Genomic DNA, 21,381 nt, shown 5'->3' with positions numbered 1-21,381 from the left:
ATAAATCAATTTCACAGTTCAAAACAAAGTTACAAGTCAAATCCTAAAAACTACCCTCTCAATCTTACCATGATAGTGATGCGGCGGCGGTCCAACCAGCGCCTGCGGATGGTGCACGTAGTTGTTGTAGTACGGCGGCCGGGACTGGTCCTGGTACGCGTTCGAGATGCGTCGATCCGCCCGGTACGGACTCGGCGCGGTTTGGTAGTAATTGTACCCGCCATAGCCGAGCTCCAGATTGCGCTTTCCCCGCGAATCGGCATCGGTGGCCGGCTCCTTGGCCTTGGTCTCCTTAGCGGCCGGTTCCGTCTCCTTTTTGAGACTGCTGTCGGGCTTTGTCGTCGCCTTAGAGGTTGTTTCGTTCTTTCCTGCAGCCGTCACGTGTTGAACCACTGCCAGCGAGGCAATCAACTGCAAGAAGAAGGAAGGAAAGATTGAGGTTAGAAAATGTTATGGCAGTTATCGTTGGACGGATCTTGGGGGCTATTCTTTTCGTTTAATTGGTTGAATTAAAGTCAATTTTGATCGTGCCCTTTTTTTCTGATCCGAAAAAAGAAAGAGCGCAACACGCTATCGGGTTCGTCACTTGGTCGGACCATCTCTGACATGAAATGGTCAAAGGCCATGTTTGGACATAATATCGTAAATGTGTAAAGATCACTGTGGGGGGTTTTGACCGGCTTCACCGTGAGTCATGCGGTTGATGGATTGGTTAGAGGCGTTCAAGCAGAGGCATTGAGAGCAATATGCTTTTCAAGATCGGATCAATGCTGAATAAAAAGATCACACGTAGATGAGCAAAGCATAACAATTATGTAATAAAACTTGAAGGTTGATCTTTGATGAGTTACAAAAGTTCAGAAATGTTAAAATTGAACAGATATTCAAAGCAATCACTTTTTCAGTCTCAGGTTAAACACATACGGTTACTTCTGTTTCACTAAGCACTATTGTTAAATAGTTGATCTCATATCAGAAGCAACACCAATGTTAAACATTCCCCTTACAAGAGCATGACTAAACAAAGTAAGTAGATTTATGCGTTACAAATTCATGTAAACTTGAAATCCCCATAACAATTACGGCAAAGGGCGAGACTCAACTGTACGAACCGCAATTTATGACTGGCACGTGTCTTAAAGAAACATTGTTGAACCCATTGAGCAGAAGATGCTGGGAACTTCAGCGCAGTGTGGTAAACGATAAGCAAATATATTGTTTCCATATTCGTAACAAATTAATTTGGGTAAACACTTTTAAAACCGATTAAGCCACAATCTAAAATTTTGCGGTTCGTTGTCAGACGATCGTTCAAATCACTCTTGAGAACCGTTCAAAAACCGCCCAAAATGAAGCCGTTAAATCACGAAAGCAAACAAATCAAACCAAGCAAAAAACGACTGCGAAAGAAAGTACGCAAACAAAACTGAGAAAAATGCAATTTTCCTTGATTGTGAGTTTGTAGGTTGGATGGGAAGCCGCAGCAGAAAAAAAGAAGAAGACCATGGAAGCAACACACTTTGGCACACACCACCGTGATTACGCTCAGTCAGTGTTACACTCTTCTGTTTTGGGCTGGCACTTCACTTGGATGGATTAAGTTACAGTGAATTTTCGTATTGAATAAAAAAAATTACAAATTTCAGGTTATTTTAAAAATAAACACAATTTATACAATGCACTTTAAAATTTAAAACTGTAAATCAAACAAGTTAAAATTTGAATACACCCTATTTTAGCTAAACCAAACCAAATGAAAGATTTCTGTAACTCAAGAGTCAAAAAAACCCCGCGAAGAGGCTGCACTCAGTAACATCATAACACAGATTCGCGCAGAAAAACGTGAAAAACGCGCCGAGCTAACCCACTTTTGCCCCCAAAGAGAAATGGAGAACAAAATGAGAGGTGTTGCCAGGTGGTGGGTGGTGGAAGGTGCCGTCGGTAATGATCGTTATCAGGCGAATGCAGGCAAAATAAGAGAAGAATTGTGTAATTTACCGGCTGGTGGCGGCGGCGGCGGCGTCTGAGCACAGGCGATTATGCGAGGAAAATGTAAACAAAACAATGCAAATTCGCCCCAAGTGGGCTCTTTTGTAATGTGCGACGGAGGGGAGGAAAGAGAGTTTTCGGTGGAGAGAGAAGAATATCACTTGAATGTTTAAAAATATGAACGTAAATTACAAAAAAAAAACTTTAACAGTGTCTTTAACATTGAGTAACGTTGACAAAAGCATTGAAATTCCTCTAGATTTTTGGAACCATTCTAGTATGTTACACAGTTAATTGATCGTCTGTTGTTAATGAAAAAATGATAAATCGTAATTTCGTATTAAAACGGTATTTGGATTCAATCACTTATAAGACAAAAAAGTTCTGTAAAATTTTAACTAAAAAATGCCGTTTCTTATTGATATACGATATCCCATTTATTTAGGGATATACTAAAGACTTATTTTGGTTAAATTTCCAATTTTTTACAATACTTATCAATTTTCTATATATTTGCAAATCAACTTATCATATCATTTTTGAATCGAATGAAATATGTCTGTCGATTGCTTATGTCTTTAAAGCTATTTTTAAATAATTACACATCCAAATACTACGCATTTTCGAAAAAAATACCTCTAGGAATTTTCTCAAAACAGTTTTAAAGAAAAAGTAAATAATTTCCAAAAACAAAATGTATCGATATGTTGACCCCTCAGCTCAATTCTGAGGGCGGATTCAGCGATTCAGCGGCAAAATTACATGGAAAAACATTTAATTGGACAATTTTCGAGTTACGTTGGGGTGGTCCCAAACACTTTTCCCTTGAAAATTAAACATTTTCAAATAAAAATATCTTGAATTCAAAGAAAAATACCCCTGGGATATTATCAGCGTTGATAGTACTCCTCTTTCATATGCAACCTGGCGCTTAAAATTTGGCTTGCGTTTTTTTCGAGATATTTAAGTTTTAAATTTGCTTCTTTTTTACCTTAAAATGCCTGTAACTTCAGACGTCCAAGTTAACTTGTCAAAAATAAAAAAGTTTGTTTCTTGAGTTCCAAAAGTTCCTCAGATGCTTTCAAAAATTTGGTCGTAGAAGGCGTAGATTGTGAGACACAATTTGGGTGTCTTGGACAAAGTTGCTTGGATTGGCAAGCCCAACAACTTTTTAAGAAGATGAAAAAATTTCTGAAAAGTTAAATTCACAAAATCATCCTAATCGTGAACCACCCTAATTTTCAACCATACCAAAAGTTGCCCCTTTCCATTTGCAACAACTGTTTTGAAGACACCAAAACTCCAAAAGTTCGTAATTTTTTGGAAAATAAATTTTCCATCACTGTGCACAAAACTACATAATTTTATAAGCATTTTTCTTTCAATTTAAATTCCATATTATTTTTATTCTCATAGATTTCAAATATTTTTTACAAAAAACCAACCAGGTTTTAAAAAAAAATACGAAGTACGAATTACTCAAATATGAGATTTTTTTTGATATAGGTATTAAGTGATTGAGAATTTCACAAACATATCGATGCTGATAGCATTTTATTATTAAACAGCCAAAATACACAAAACAGCTATTTATTAATATGATTAAATTCTATGTTTTTGGGACCATTTATAAACCACGCGAACGTGAGGGGGAGGGGGGGGGGGCTGAAACGATTGTCTTCGCTCCATACAAAAAAGATTTGTTTTTTTTTATAGAATTGAGATTTCAAAAAAGTGTCCACGTGGTTTATGGATGATCCCTTTTGCAATAGAAGTTTTGTAAACCGGGGTGGCTTTGATAGGATATCAATTTATTTTTGGAATATTTTTCAACTGGTACGAGTTTTCTCAAGATTATTATTTTTAAAACATGTACCTACATGCCTACCCCAGCGACACAAAGTCCAAGCACTATCTTTGAAAAAAAGTTTTTTCAATCATGTTTAGAAAAATGTTACATTAAAAATTCTTCGTTTAAATTTGTATTCACAGTTCCGGAATGACTTTGATAGTCATAGTGTTTCTTGTCAAAAACAGATTTAAGGTGTTCAAACATTTTTTTTAACGTCACTTAGGTTGCTGATATAATTTTTAAGAAAAAAACTAACCTAATCCACCTATGTGGTTGATGCCTTCCCCACTTTTTACCAAAAATGGGTAATATGAGTGGTTTGGACACACATTTCACCTTTATTGGATCCAGAAAAAAAAAACACAGATATAACTTATGTGGTAATAACTCGAGACAGGGTTGCCAGATCTTCGATGTTTTGGACTCTTTGGAAAGGCCTTTCAATTGCCTAACCAACGATGGGTCAGATGATGGATCCGGACACAGTTTACATACATTTAAGTGAGATCCGGCTTCAAAAAAGTACATAAATATCATTTATGTGGTCATAACTCGAGACAGGGTTGCCAGATCTTCAATGTTTTGGACTCATTGGAAAGGCCTTTCAATTACCTAACCAACGATGGGTCGGATGATGGATCCGGACATCGTTTACATGCATATAATTGATATCCGGATATTTGTGAAAACACATTTTTATACATAACTTTTGAACTACTTATCGAAACTTCAAACAATTCAATAGGGACCCTAAACCAAGTGGAATGCAACTGGTTCGATCAAAATCGGTTCAGCCAGTGCTGAGAAAACTCAGTGAGAATTTAGGGTCACATACATACATACACACACACATACACACACACATACACACACACATACACACACACAGACATTTGTTCAGCTTTCGATTCTGAGTCGATATGTATACATGAAGGTGGGTCTTTGAGCTTCATTTTCAGAGTTCATTTTCAGAGCAGGATTATAGCCTTACGTCAGTGAGGAAGGCAAAAATCAAATGTTTATATTTTTTTTTTATTCTTTGTCCTCTATCTTAACCTATACCCTAACTGGCTCAATCGGCCTTGCCATCACGGAGCCGTGCGTCTATTTATAGATCCGAGATCTATTGTTCTTCGTCTTGATGGATGTTGATGATCTCCTGGGGGTCTTGTTGGAAGAGTCTTCCTTCCTTCTTTAACGCGTTGCGGTGTGGTTGGTTGGTCATCTTCCCGTCCATTCCCCACTCACCCACCGCTAGTTGTTGTAGTGGGGGGAGCGGCATGTGTGTGTGTGTGTGTGTGTGTGGTAATTAATTACCGTGTATCTGATGCTCCCAGTGGGAGCAGGGGGTTCAAGTTGCCACCGAAAAATCGGTGGCGAGGTGACCGGGCGGGATTCGATCCCTGATCGTCTGCTTGAAAGGCAGATCGCTTAACCATTCGGCTAAGTACCCGGACTAAATGTTTATATTTAGTTAACTAAAATTTAGGTAAAATTATTCAAAAGTTGGAATTTTGCCTAAAATTTGTTAAATTTAGTAAAATTCACAAAATTATCGATTTATATTGCATTTTATTCTTGATTATAAGTATGAATAGTGGGTCTCGTGGCGCAGGGGTAGCGGCTTCGGCTGCCGATCCCGATGATGCTATGAGACGCGGGTTCGATTCCCGCCTTATCCACTGAGCTTCTATCGGATGGTGAAGTAAAACGTCGGTCCCGGTTACTCCTGTCTCGTCAGAGGCGCTGGAGCAGAAATCCCACGTTAGAGGAAAGCCATGCCCCGGGGGGCGTAGTGCCAATAGTTTCGTTTCATTTTTTAAGTATGAATCACAATTTTTCACAATTTATATTAAATTTATTCAACTGAAATTGCCTATAAATTTGGAGATTTTTTAATTATGTTTCAGAAACACATAATATCATAATACCGTCAACTGGGGCGAATTGAGACACATGGGGCGAATTGGGACAGCAGTTTTAACCATGTTAGAGCACAATGTTTTGATTTTTCTGGTAGGTTTCAGATAGAACAGACTCAGACCAACAAAATGTGTGCCTCCACTTCCAAGTTTAAAACCTTTACTGCTGTCCCTATTCAGACTGTAGTCCCGATTCACCCCAGATGACGGTATCAATTCTTTACAAACTTATTTTCACTTCTCCTAGTGGAAAATTGTCCAAAGAATCCGAAAATACATTTCGTTTTTCGATTCAAAATCATGTTCATTGAGAAAATCATGGCACTTTGAGAAGTTTTAAATAACGACTTTTATCAAAATAGTATAGTATAGTCAGACATGCATCCGCTCTAACTCCTCTTTTAGAAGAACTTGTTTGGCATTTCGCGGAGTTTAATGAAAATGTTAGCACCACAGATTTTTTTTTAGTAAATTATCTGAAGCCTTGAACTTTTGTTACGTTGTTCGTTTCTGTCGCGGGTGGCCTTGAACGGCCATGATCGACAAAACAAACTTTTTCAAAAAAAAAACATTTCTTAAATTTGCGATAATTCGTGGTGGTGGTTAGTAGCAAACCCCTTATGTTAACACATCATTTTTTTATATATTTGTCTGCTCTACAACTTTGTAGAACATTGTTATACTCTAAGGCTGGATTTTCATGGATTGTGCAACGACATCGAGAGCACGAGCATCGAACCAACTCGATGCTCGTGGCTTGCGTTACTTCATTTAGCTTAGACACAACCCCAAAATCGACTTTCCGGAATAAGGAACACTTGCATGCAAGTTAACGAAGGATGGAGAATGACAGATTCAAACGTAAACAAAGCAGCATTGCGTGGCGATCGGAACTCCAGAACAACTTTTGAAATAAGCTGATGTTGTTCAATAAATCTTTTTCAAAAAGGCGTATGATTAGACTAGCGCATAATTTAATTAAATAAAACCATTTGCCTCATGTTCGTTGCAAAAAATCATGCCAAAAAGATGAGAGATAATTGAGGTTTTGCAGCGCGACTGTGTTTCAAATGTAGGTGGCGCCAAAATGAGGTTACTTGCCAAAAATCGTATTTCTTTCTGCTGGATTGAAGAACAAAATCGCTTATTTTTCATGGTTCCCTGCATCAATCTTAATGAAACTGGTTGCAAAAGACGAGATTTTTTTTTTGCTTTAAAATAATGAACATCATTTTTTAGGCACGCAAAAATTTGTGACTTTTTCTTTTTAAAAAAACATGTTTTGGAACATTAAAAATGAGTTTCCCCATATATATCAATGAAACAGACAGTTTTATAGTTGATAACAGATGTGTTAACGTATATTCAACAATTTTTATTGATTTTTGACAGACTTTCTTGCCAAATAGTCCAAATTTCTATCTTTTTCTAAATTTACAGTTTTCTCATAGAAAAATCAAACAAATATTGGAAAGTTGTACACCAAATTGTTGGAAATAATTTTTCTCATCCGAATCCGGCATAAGTTTAATAAAAATGTTGATTATGAAGGAAAAAACACATTTTTCAAAAAAATCATAGGTTTACGCTATTTGTTCATAGGTGGCGACATGTGTCTTTTAGCTTAGCTGCAAATTCTCTATAAAGTGGATTAAAAATTGGAAATTTTTTAAGAATTTTAAAAAATTTAAGTTATTTAATTTTTTTAGAAATTTAAAAAAATAAATAATTCAAGAAATATGAGAAATTAAAGAAATAATTCAGTAATTTAGGAAATTGAGGAAATTCAAGACATTAAAGAAATTAAAAACATTAAGACATTTAAGGAATTAAAAGAATTAAAGAAATTTTAGAAATTTTTTAAATCAAGAAATTTTCGAAATTTTCGAAATTATGGAAATTTTAGAAATTTTTAGAAATTTTAGCAATTTTAGAGATTTTAGAAATTTTAGAAATTTTAGAAATTTGAAAAATTTGAGAAATTTGAGAAATTTGGGAAATTTGAGAAATTTTAAAAATTTTAGAAATTTGAGAAATTTGAGAAATTTGAGAAATTTTAGAAATTTTAGAAATTTTAGGAATTTTAGAAATTTTAGAAATTTTAGAAATTTTAGAAATTATATAGATTATAGAAATTATAGAAATCTTAGAAATTTTTAAAATTTTAAAAATTTTAGAAATTTTAGAAATTTTAGAAATTTTAAAAATTTTAGAAATTTTAGAAATTTTAAAAATTTTAGAAATTTTAGAAATTTTAGAAATTTTAGAAATTTTAGAAATTTTAGAAATTTTAGAAATTTTAGAAATTTTAGAAATTTTAGAAATTTTAGAAATTTTAGAAATTTTAGAAATTTTAGAAATTTTAGAAATTTTAGAAATTTTAGAAATTTTAGAAATTTTAGAAATTTTAGAAATTTTAGAAATTTTAGAAATTTTAGAAATTTTAGAAATTTTAGAAATTTTAGAAATTTTAGAAATTTTATAAATTTTAGAAATTTTATAAATTTTAGAAATTTTAGAAATTTTAGAAATTTTAGAAATTTTAGAAATTTTAGAAATTTTATAAATTTTATAAATTTTAGAAATTTTAGAAATTTTAGAAATTTTAGAAATTTTAGAAATTTTAGAAATTTTAGAAATTTTAGAAATTTTAGAAATTTAAAATATTTTAGAAATTTTAGAAATTTTAGAAATTTTAGAAATTTTAGAAATTTTAGAAATTTTAGAAATTTTAGAAATTTTAGAAATTTTAGAAATTTTAGAAATTTTAGAAATTTTAGAAATTTTAGAAATTTTAGAAATTTTAGAAATTTTAGAAATTTTAGAAATTTTAGAAATTTTAGAAATTTTAGAAATTTTAGAAATTTTAGAAATTTTAGAAATTTTAGAAATTTTAGAAATTTTAGAAATTGCCTGGCCAAGTTGACAAGGGGAACTTGTCCACCGGTAGAAGGATTTCGGGCATTGTTTGTTTTTGCTGGAGGAATCGGTCCACCGGTCGCCGGATTTCTGGACATTGTTTTGCAGGAGGAATCCGTCCACCGGTGGTTGGATTTCAGGGCATTGTTTTGCAGGAGGAATCCGTTCACCGGTGGTTGGATTTCAGGGCATTGTTTTGCAGGAGGAATCCGTCCACCGGTGGTTGGATTTCAGGGCATTGTTTTGCAGGAGGAATCCGTCCACCGGTGGTTGGATTTCAGGGCATTGTTTTGCAGGAGGAATCCGTTCACCGGTGGACGGATTGCCTGGCCAAGTTGACAAGGGGAACTTGTCCACCGGTAGAAGGATTTCGGGCATTGTTTGTTTTTGCTGGAGGAATCGGTCCACCGGTCGCTGGATTTCTGGACATTGTTTTGCAGGAGGAATCCGTAAACCGGTGGAAGGATTGCCTGGCCAAGTTGACAAGAGGAACTTGTCCACCGTTGGTTGGATTTCGGTGCATTGTTTTGCAGGAGAAATCCGTCCACCGGTGGACGGATTTCAGGGCATTGTTTTGCAGGAGGTATCCGTCCACCGGTGGACGGATTGCCTGGCCAAGTTGACAAGGGGAACTTGTCCACCGGTAGAAGGATTTCGGGCATTGTTTGTTTTTGCTGGAGGAATCGGTCCACCGGTGGCCGGATTTCTGGACATTGTTTTGCAGGAGGAATCCGTCCACCGGTGGTTGGATTTCAGGGCATTGTTTTGCAGGAGGAATCCGTTCACCGGTGGACGGATTGCCTGGCCAAGTTGACAAGCGAAACTGGTCCACCGGTGGTTGGATTTCAGGGCATTGTTTTGCAGGAGGAATACGTCCACCGGTGGGCGGATTTCTGGGCATTGTTTTGCAGGAGGATTCCGTGCACCGTTGGACGGATTGCTTGCCTAAATTTTGTTTAAATTTCTTAAAATCCAAAATTTCTAAAAATTTTTAAAAAAATAAACTTACAAATTTACTAAGTTTTTTAAAATTTTAAAGTTTTCTAAAATTTCAAAGTTTTCTAAAATTTTTCGAATTTTTAAAGTATAAAAAATATATAAAATGTCTTTACTTACTTTAATTTCTTCAATTCCTTTAATTTCTAAATATTTATAATTTCCTGAATATTTTAAATTTCTAAAATTTCTAAAATTTCTAAAATTTCTAAAATTCCTAAAATTTCTAAAATTTCTCAAATTTCTCAAATTTCTCAAATTTCTCAAATTTCTAAAATTTCTAAAATTTCTAAAATTTCTAAAATTTCTAAAATTTCTAAAATTTCTAAAATTTCTAAAATTTCTAAAATTTCTAAAATTTCTAAAATTTCTAAAATTTCTAAAATTTCTAAAATTTCTAAAATTTCTAAAATTTCTAAAATTTCTAAAATTTCTAAAATTTCTAAAATTTCTAAAATTTCTAAAATTTCTAAAATTTCTAAAATTTCTAAAATTTCTAAAATTTCTAAAATTTCTAAAATTTCTAAAATTTCTAAAATTTCTAAAATTTCTAAAATTTCTAAAATTTCTAAAATTTCTAAAATATTTTAAATTTCTAAAATTTCTAAAATTTCTAAAATTTCTAAAATTTCTAAAATTTCTAAAATTTCTATAATTTATAAAATTTATAAAATTTCTAAAATTTCTAAAATTTCTAAAATTTCTAAAATTTCTAAAATTTCTAAAATTTATAAAATTTCTAAAATTTATAAAATTTCTAAAATTTCTAAAATTTCTAAAATTTCTAAAATTTCTAAAATTTCTAAAATTTCTAAAATTTCTAAAATTTCTAAAATTTCTAAAATTTCTAAAATTTCTAAAATTTCTAAAATTTCTAAAATTTCTAAAATTTCTAAAATTTCTAAAATTTCTAAAATTTCTAAAATTTTAGAAATTTTAGAAATTTTAGAAATTTTAGAAATTTTAGAAATTTTAGAAATTTTAGAAATTTTAGAAATTTTAGAAATTTTAGAAATTTTAGAAATTTTAGAAATTTTAGAAATTTTAGAAATTTTAAAAATTTTAGAAATTTTATAAATTTTAGAAATTTTATAAATTTTAGAAATTTTAGAAATTTTAGAAATTTTAGAAATTTTAGAAATTTTAGAAATTTTATAAATTTTATAAATTATAGAAATTTTAGAAATTTTAGAAATTTTAGAAATTTTAGAAATTTTAGAAATTTTAGAAATTTAAAATATTTTAGAAATTTTAGAAATTTTAGAAATTTTAGAAATTTTAGAAATTTTAGAAATTTTAGAAATTTTAGAAATTTTAGAAATTTAAAATATTCAGGAAATTATAAATATTTAGAAATTAAAGGAATTGAAGAAATTAAAGTAAGTAAAGACATTTTATATATTTTTTATACTTTAAAAATTCGAAAAATTTTAGAAAACTTTGAAATTTTAGAAAACTTTAAAATTTTAAAAAACTTAGTAAATTTGTAAGTTTATTTTTTTAAAAATTTTTAGAAATTTTGGATTTTAAGAAATTTAAACAAAATTTAGGCAAGCAATCCGTCCAACGGTGCACGGAATCCTCCTGCAAAACAATGCCCAGAAATCCGGCCACCGGTGGACGTATTCCTCCTGCAAAACAATGCCCTGAAATCCAACCACCGGTGGACCAGTTCCTCTTGTCAACTTGGCCAGGCAATCCGTCCACCGGTGAACGGATTCCTCCTGCAAAACAATGCCCTGAAATCCAACCACCGGTGGACGGATTCCTCCTGCAAAACAATGTCCAGAAATCCGGCCACCGGTGGACCGATTCCTCCAGCAAAAACAAACAATGCCCGAAATCCTTCTACCGGTGGACAAGTTCCCCTTGTCAACTTGGCCAGGCAATCCGTCCACCGGTGGACGGATACCTCCTGCAAAACAATGCCCTGAAATCCGTCCACCGGTGGACGGATTTCTCCTGCAAAACAATGCACCGAAATCCAACCAACGGTGGACAAGTTCCTCTTGTCAACTTGGCCAGGCAATCCTTCCACCGGTTTACGGATTCCTCCTGCAAAACAATGTCCAGAAATCCAGCGACCGGTGGACCGATTCCTCCAGCAAAAACAAACAATGCCCGAAATCCTTCTACCGGTGGACAAGTTCCCCTTGTCAACTTGGCCAGGCAATCCGTCCACCGGTGAACGGATTCCTCCTGCAAAACAATGCCCTGAAATCCAACCACCGGTGGACGGATTCCTCCTGCAAAACAATGCCCTGAAATCCAACCACCGGTGGACGGATTCCTCCTGCAAAACAATGCCCTGAAATCCAACCACCGGTGAACGGATTCCTCCTGCAAAACAATGCCCTGAAATCCAACCACCGGTGGACGGATTCCTCCTGCAAAACAATGTCCAGAAATCCGGCCACCGGTGGACCGATTCCTCCAGCAAAAACAAACAATGCCCGAAATCCTTCTACCGGTGGACAAGTTCCCCTTGTCAACTTGGCCAGGCAATCCGTCCACCGGTGGACGGATACCTCCTGCAAAACAATGCCCTGAAATCCGTCCACCGGTGGACGGATTTCTCCTGCAAAACAATGCACCGAAATCCAACCAACGGTGGACAAGTTCCTCTTGTCAACTTGGCCAGGCAATCCTTCCACCGGTTTACGGATTCCTCCTGCAAAACAATGTCCAGAAATCCAGCGACCGGTGGACCGATTCCTCCAGCAAAAACAAACAATGCCCGAAATCCTTCTACCGGTGGACAAGTTCCCCTTGTCAACTTGGCCAGGCAATCCGTCCACCGGTGAACGGATTCCTCCTGCAAAACAATGCCCTGAAATCCAACCACCGGTGGACGGATTCCTCCTGCAAAACAATGCCCTGAAATCCAACCACCGGTGGACGGATTCCTCCTGCAAAACAATGTCCAGAAATCCGGCCACCGGTGGACCGATTCCTCCAGCAAAAACAAACAATGCCCGAAATCCTTCTACCGGTGGACAAGTTCCCCTTGTCAACTTGGCCAGGCAATCCGTCCACCGGTGGACGGATACCTCCTGCAAAACAATGCCCTGAAATCCGTCCACCGGTGGACGGATTTCTCCTGCAAAACAATGCACCGAAATCCAACCAACGGTGGACAAGTTCCTCTTGTCAACTTGGCCAGGCAATCCTTCCACCGGTTTACGGATTCCTCCTGCAAAACAATGTCCAGAAATCCAGCGACCGGTGGACCGATTCCTCCAGCAAAAACAAACAATGCCCGAAATCCTTCTACCGGTGGACAAGTTCCCCTTGTCAACTTGGCCAGGCAATCCGTCCACCGGTGAACGGATACCTCCTGCAAAACAATGCCCTGAAATCCGTCCACCGGTGGACGGATTTCTCCTGCAAAACAATGCACCGAAATCCAACCAACGGTGGACAAGTTCCTCTTGTCAACTTGGCCAGGCAATCCTTCCACCGGTTTACGGATTCCTCCTGCAAAACAATGTCCAGAAATCCAGCGACCGGTGTGTAGTGAATGAGTGCGGCAGAGAGAAGAGAGAGAGAGAATAAAACGAGAGAGTACGTGTAGGAAATGAGAGAGAGATTAGCCGAGAGAGGAGTTGATGTTGTATGCGTGAATGAGCGAAAAATAAATCAGTCGTGTGTTTTGTTTGAGCGTGAACAGACGTGTTTTGTATTCATCCGAAATCTTGGCAAAGTCTCGGGAAAATAAAGGTGAAAGTCACGACACGGTGGACCGATTCCTCCAGCAAAAACAAACAATGCCCGAAATCCTTCTACCGGTGGACAAGTTCCCCTTGTCAACTTGGCCAGGCAATCCGTCCACCGGTGAACGGATTCCTCCTGCAAAACAATGCCCTGAAATCCAACCACCGGTGGACGGATTCCTCCTGCAAAACAATGCCCTGAAATCCAACCACCGGTGAACCGATTCCTCCTGCAAAACAATGCCCTGAAATCCAACCACCGGTGGACGGATTCCTCCTGCAAAACAATGTCCAGAAATCCGGCGACCGGTGGACCGATTCCTCCAGCAAAAACAAACAATGCCCGAAATCCTTCTACCGGTGGACAAGTTCCCCTTGTCAACTTGGCCAGGCAATCCGTCCACCGGTGGACGGATACCTCCTGCAAAACAATGCCCTGAAATCCGTCCACCGGTGGACGGATTTCTCCTGCAAAACAATGCACCGAAATCCAACCAACGGTGGACAAGTTCCTCTTGTCAACTTGGCCAGGCAATCCTTCCACCGGTTTACGGATTCCTCCTGCAAAACAATGTCCAGAAATCCAGCGACCGGTGGACCGATTCCTCCAGCAAAAACAAACAATGCCCGAAATCCTTCTACCGGTGGACAAGTTCCCCTTGTCAACTTGGCCAGGCAATCCGTCCACCGGTGAACGGATTCCTCCTGCAAAACAATGCCCAGAAATCCAACCACCGGTGGACGGATTCCTCCTGCAAAACAATGCCCCGAAATCCAACCACCGGTGGACCAGTTCCTCTTGTCAACTTGGCCAGGCAATCCGTCCACCGGTGAACGGATTCCTCCTGCAAAACAATGCCCTGAAATCCAACCACCGGTGGACGGATTCCTCCTGCAAAACAATGTCCAGAGGGCTTTTGTTAATTTGATTTGGTTAACCGCGGTGGATTTTCTTGAAATAATTCGAACTGTCAAAAATCCACCAAAGCATCTACCGGTGGATACTTTTCTACCACAGATTTTTGTGCGATCAATGTGGTAGATGCTTTGGTGGATTTTTGACAGTTCGAATTATTTCAAGAAAATCCACCGCGGTTAACCAAATCAAATTAACAAAAGCCCTCAGAAATCAGGCGACCGGTGGACCGATTCCTCCAGCAAAAACAAACAATGCCCGAAATCCTTCTACCGGTGGACAAGTTCCCCTTGTCAACTTGGCCAGGCAATCCGTCCACCGGTGGACGGATTCCTCCTGCAAAACAATGCCCTGAAATCCGTCCACCGGTGGACGGATTTCTCCTGCAAAACAATGCACCGAAATCCAACCACCGGTGGACAAGTTCCTCTTGTCAACTTGGGCAGGCAATCCTTCCACCGGTTTACGGATTCCTCCTGCAAAACAATGCCCTGAAATCCGACCACCGGTGGATGGATTCCTCCGGCAAAACAATGTCCAGAAATCCGGCCACCGGTGGATCAGTTTCTCTTGCTAACCTAGGCAAGCAATCCGTCCACCGGTGGACGGTTTCCGTCCGCAACACAACGGCCAGAAGATTAACTCCATTTCACCTCATTTCACCATGCAAAATCAGCTGTTTTGATTGTTGACAAGGTCTGGTTTGACAGATAGAATTTGTTTCGTCAAGTTTCATTCCCATCCCGTACCAAGCGTTTCAAAGCGTTATTTAGGTTTGTGTCTAGGGTGCCGCTGAGGGAGCAAAAAGGCACTGGACGAGCATCGAGTTTCAATGCACGGACATTTTAGCAAAGCATGGTCGTGAGTATGCTTTCGATGTCGGTCGTCTGAAGATGCTCGTGCATCGAAAATGAAAAGTCGGAAAATCGCATTTTCGCAACTTTCCGGCGATGGGTATGTGTTTGTTTGTGCTTATACTACCATAAGAGCGAGTTGTGGCGCTATAACCACGGCAAATAGTGTCCAGGGCATTCGTGGAAATACAATGTCCCATCCCAGAGGGTCCCGGAGTACCAAACCTTCTTAGCATGGTGCTCCCAACGAATACAACCAAATCTCGGAGCGTATGGTGGTGTGTCCCCACGCTTCTTCCTCCCCTGTCGACTCAGAATTGTGTTGTTGTTCGAACACTTAGTGCTCAAACTCAACCCAATTACGAGTCATCTCTGCGATATGGCTTTACGCAGTAGGCCTGGCCGCTTTAACGCTTGTGATGTTTCAATGCATTCTAATGCAATGGCGCACTACAAATGTTAATAAATGACAAGAAGAGTGCTAGGCGTCATCTAACCCAAGGCACTCTCCAGGATCCCTTCGAAAGATTGGCTGCGCTAGGGTCTGATTAGATTAGATTAGATTTGTGCTTATACTACCATAAAATATCAATCCAAACCATTTTGCGATTTAACCTGATTGATAAAAATGAGTTTTCGGCAAAATATGACCACGAGCATCGAAAGCCGCTTTCGATGTCGGTCATCGAAAAATCCATGAAAATCCACCCTAAAAAACAAAACCTGCAAAGATAAATCTAGAGTTTTTTTTTTTATAGGTCCTATATACCTAGGTGCTGAAAAGACAGAATGCGTAACATGATTTTCGAATGCTCCCAACTGCTTCTCACTACTACAAGTGCACTACTGCTATAAACATAAACAAAGTAGAAGGTTTTGTTCAAGCTAAATCGTGACATATTTTTTGCTGCTGGCTCGTTTTGAAACATTTTGGATCTGTTTATGTTAAAGTTTTCGCTGAAAAATTAAGTGCTTCGCGTATTTTTTGTTCACAGACTAAACGATGGGCGGCCAAAAAATGCATTTTTTAATTTTCCACGTGAAGAAAAATTGCATCAGAAGTGGGTGAAATTTTGTGAACATGAAGAACAAGCGAATAGAAGTTCCGAGATTATGAATTTTTGTATCTTAAGATTTGTTGGTATCGAATACCTTAAAAGCTCGAGTCATTTTTATAATCCTGACGAAACAAATTATAGATCGATTATAATACTTGCCACTTCTTGGTATCATTTTGCAAACATTAAATTGGTTCCGCTTTGACAGTTTTAAATTGAGGCCGCTTTGCGAACCACTATTCTGCACCCAGCTATAAACCTGAGTGATGAAAAGAGAGAATGCGTAGCGTGATTTTCGAATGATCCCACATAGCAAGAAAAAAGTCATGCTTGTGCTTGAACAGCCTCCTTCAAGCACAAGCATGACTTTTTTCTTACGGGTTAATGAGCTGTTTTATAATCAGTGGTATGTGTTTTATTTTGTTTAGTTTTTTTACATTTTTTGCTGGAAAATTTTATGTGTTTTCAAGTTTCGATCGGTTACAGGTTTTTCTTTTTAACGGGTGACGAAGAACTGCGGCGAGAGTGTCATTCTGCAATGTCGCAGATGAATTTCCTGGCTGATTTTGGAATCCTACAGCTCTATCTGGTCCAGCGAAAAAATATCACTCAGCTGATCCAACAAACAGAAAAGATTTTCACTAAACCAGTAGATTTTTAAATGGAATCGAACAATTAAGACAGTTTCTGGATGGATACAACCGCATTGACTACATAAACAACTTCCATTCATAATTATAAAAAAAAATGACGATCTCACTTTTAGCTTTCTTAAGATTTATTGACTTCAACTCCATGTCCTCAAAAGCCATTTTTTTCATTCTTTCAAAAAAAAACTAATGATCGATAACAAGACTCTCTACTTTTGGCGAACAGTAAATTTGTTCCACTTTGACAGTTCAAAATTAAGGCTGTTTTGCGAACCACTATTCAGCACCCAGCTATAAACGTATGAAACACAATAGTGTATTGGGCCTTTTCAATAAAAACTCTAGAAACATTAATGAAAATTACCCCTTACAAAAAAGATAAACTCAAGAGAATCAATGATGGATGGATGATCAAAATTACAATCAAACACAATCTAACAAAATTAAAAATCTTGAGACAAAATTACAATAGCTAGAGGGCTTCTCAAACATTTAGCTTACAAATTGCTGTTTAATTTAAAAAATTGCAAAATTGAATTATTTTTGGGCACCTAAATAAAATTAGAAAGAGTTAGAAATTCAAAAAATAATTAATTATAAGCCGAAAATATGAAATTCCTCTACAGATCATGCCAACAATCATACAAAGCTTCATTAACTTTAGAATCCATGACGACGCTCTTTACTTTAGCCATACCATTGAGACATGCTGATTGGGCAACTCTCCCAGAAATTCCCCAACTCATCCCACCTGAGTGCTGTGGCATGTTTTGAGGTCCAATGACCTCCCCCTCGGCCAGTATCGATCAATCAAGTCTCAAAAAGTTAATTCACTTTCAATGAAACGCCCAGGTCAGTACCATGGAAAAGGGTCAAACTTGCCAATCATTAAGCATAATATTATCGGTTTGGGAGTGAGTTCTCTTTTGTTTAAACTTGGGGCTCTTTTCTTCGTCTCTGCCTTTTAAAAATGTGTTATCTCGTCCATTGTGATTGGCATCTCGTACCAAAAGTGGTAGCTTTCTTACCAATAATAACACCTAATCCTCGTGCTTTGGTGCGTGCCAAGCAGCATCATTCGTTATTATGCCATTAATCATTATTGGATTGTGTTTGTTCTTTGCTTGGCTCAGAACGCCGGGTAATTCTTTTCGAGTTATGTTTTCACCTATTTCATGGTCATTTCATCGGGAGAACCCCGGTGGCCCCCGCAGCATTCCGAGACATTCAGGAGCTCGCCATGAAATTGTCTTTCTTCGAACTGGTCCAGGAGATCTTTGCGTGATTCCTTTAAAAAAAGTGTCGATTCACTCTGAAGAATCTTCAATCTTCGAAAGGGTTCAATGACCTTTGGACTGGGACCGCCCACACACACCCAGGAACCCCTGGGCTATCTAATCTGGACCATCCAAATTACTCAATTAAATTCCTAGCTTGGAGCCAATATCCCGGCTCGCAGCGGCCTTACGTAACGACCTGATCTAACTTAACGGTTCTTCGTCATTCCAAGCACCAGCACGAAGAACGAAAGATTTCCACCAGAAAACCTATAATGTCTTAATTACCCTGAAGCGCGGTCCCCGACGACGCGTTGATCGCTTCTAGGAACTATCGAAGAAGATCCCCGTCAATTCGTGGGACAGGCCAAGGTGTTGAAGCGACAGTTTTCGGGGTTCATTAAAAGGGTTCTTCTTTTCTTGTGGACGCCGCCTGAACTTTAAAGGCGGATTGTGAGAAAATGTGGTCCCGGCTTGAAGAATCGAACAATCAATTGAGCTGTTAATCGAGAGAACACAAGGTTAACCTTCAAGCGGCATATTTTTTTTAAATAATCTTTAAAGAAATCAAAATTGGTGGACACAAATATCTCAACTTTGAATTTGTAAATTCTTTTGTTTTTAATAATGTTAATATTGCTCTGGGAAAACAAAACAAAAACACATTTCCCCAAGAAAAGTCACACCTCACCCTCCACGGTGAGTTTAACCCGAAACCATCCATGAACGTGAGGACAGACATTGGGCCTACCCACGGTCTGCGTCGCGGTGCCCAACAATCGATCAACCGAATCTCTTTAGTCATGCCCGATCAACACAACCGGAGTCTGAGAAGATCAGCCAGCAGAAGCAACCAACCGTCAGAGTGGACATCACTCTCAACAGGGCAAGAGGAACTGGAGGGCAGGCCAAGGAAACATGCTAACTCGTCATATTCTACACGACCGAACGAACGGGAACTTTCTCTTTCGTTACGAGCGGGTTTTTGTTCACTTCATTCAAGGCACTTCATCCTCTTGGGAACAACAACGGCCGGTCGCGTTCCCAGACCAAAGCAGGGTCCCGAAAATGTCGTGATTAATGATTGTCAGGAAGCCAACGCCGCATGAAAAACATGATAAAACACCATGAGCGCGGTACGGACTGAAGACCTTTGTGGTTGAAACAGTCAAACTTCAATAAAGTAAGTTTATTAATGGTAGAAATATATGAAATATATGAAGCAATTTTTAAAAGCAACCCAAAATCGAAAAACCTCAAAAAAAACTTTAGAAAATTAAATTTATTAAAAATTATGACAAATCCAGACTTCTCGTGCACTCCCTGTACCAGGAATCCGTGCTGGACACCGTCTCGAGTTACTTCTGTTCTTGATCCAGATGACAACGGTCGACAACGGGACTAACACATCGTCGTGTGTCTCACTCCACAGGTGGTTATTATGATTTATGGTGTCAAGAAGGTGTGCGCATAGGTTTGAACGATGATCAACATTGGAATGTGCCAACTTTCACTGCCCGTTGGATTAGAAAAGAAAAACGAGTTTCAAAGGCACGTCTGTAACTTGCGTGGGAAGATCTGCTGATTGCATGTTCTTATGTTCTGAATTGATTTCATAAATCGAACCGTTACGTATTGTTGCAGATGATCTCTACTGAATTTATCAGTCATATTTTTTTAAAGCATTTCAAATTAATTAAGGGAGAGACGGGGCACCTCTAAGGGAAAACTATGATTTCTAAACCATAACCGCATTTCTGTAGAAATTTTTTGTTAGATGTTTTAAAACATCTACAGTTCAATTTCGCATATTGCGCAGGCGTTACGATCTGTGTTTCTTCGATTACTCTTAAACGACATAATAGTTTTGCAATGTTTTTGAAGCTAATTGTAGACTGCATACTGCAAAAATATTGTGTCGTGTTTAAGGAATCGACGAAATACAAAGCGTAACGCCTGCGCACTATGCGAGGTTTGACTGTATTATGCTATGTATGACATATGACACATGTGAAAAAAGTCTTAAAAACCCTCGTAAAACTTCAAAATTAACAGATTTCTTTGCATTTTTACGATTCATTTAAAACCATGCGCACCACAATATTGGAGCAAAATGCACCGGGTTAAAGCAGTTTTCACTACTCACCACTAGATGACACCACTGTGTTTGCCCCTGTGCATTTTGCCCCGACCGCACTTATTGCAGAAAATTTATTCAAAAATGCATTTTTGAATGTTTTAAGACTCACTTATCTGTAGAATAGTGAAGATTATAGCAAAAACTATATAAAACAATACTTACATTATCTTAATATTTTGTCAAAATAAGACATTGAAAGTTCAATGAAAATTTGATGAAAACACACAATTTTATCAAGTTTTCCAAATAACTAAAGCTGTTTAAATACTACGATGCTCAAATTTTGCAAGCATTGTAAGGAATATTTATGTTCCAATTCCAATAATTATTTTCCCGGAAAACATTTCCCAATAACGAGAAAAGCCAGGGGTGCATTTTGCCCTGCGAGTGCTTACAATTAAACCTCGCATAGTGCGCAGGCGTTATGCTTTGTATTTTGTCGATTTCCCAAACACGTGCAATCTTTTTGAGGCAATTTAATTTTGAGGCAAAATTAGCATCTTCGACTGACTTTCATTTAAAATTCTCCACTACAACTTTGCCCAAGACACCAACCCCCCAAAAACGTCATCCTTGGGGCTAGTGATTTTTCTAAATTACGCGGCTTGTTAGTTTTTGAAACCATGGATTTCACGACAATTTCACGGCACTCTAAAATCTGCTCAACATAAACATTAAAAAGCACAACTATGTAGGGGAGAGTGTAGAGACTTGATCCCCTTTTTCTGTATCGCACATAACTCTGTCAATTTCTTACAAAACTATGAACTTTTTGCTTGAATTGAAAGCTTAAACATTCAACTATGTTTGGCTGATAAGGATATTTCATCAGAAAAACTCTTCGAATCATGCCAAGCGTTTTAAAAAAATATTTTAAACCGGCATTTTCAAAATGTTGGGGGTAATTTGATTCCCCTTTCAACATTTTGAAGAAATTTTAAGCAAAATGTTTCTTATTCATCCAAACTTTTAATTTTCAATAAGTTACAGCAATTCCACATTAAACATGTACGTTTGTGTTCAAAATATAACAAGTTTAGCATGCAAAATATTTAAAAACTTAAAATTTTCTTTTTTAGACAAAAATTGGGCATG

At 37.4% G+C, this 21,381-nt stretch overlaps 1 protein-coding gene across 1 annotated transcript in view; it reads right to left on the bottom strand.

Annotated features, from left to right (window-relative positions):
- The window catches only part of LOC120412424 (mastermind-like protein 2), a 59,432-nt gene that overhangs the window by 4,126 nt on the left and 33,925 nt on the right, over window positions 1–21,381 (bottom strand). Inside the window, exon 2 of the mRNA XM_039572885.2 lies at window positions 69–411. Coding sequence (XP_039428819.1) covers window positions 69–411 — 343 coding nt within the window. The remainder of the gene's footprint in view (window positions 1–68; window positions 412–21,381) is intronic.

The sequence above is a fragment of the Culex pipiens genome, chromosome 3, assembly GCF_016801865.2.
Source record: "Culex pipiens pallens isolate TS chromosome 3, TS_CPP_V2, whole genome shotgun sequence".
In the NCBI taxonomy this organism is placed as follows: domain Eukaryota; kingdom Metazoa; phylum Arthropoda; class Insecta; order Diptera; family Culicidae; genus Culex; species Culex pipiens.
Note: the sequence above shows the minus strand (reverse complement) of the source record. Positions and strands in the feature narration are given on the sequence as shown.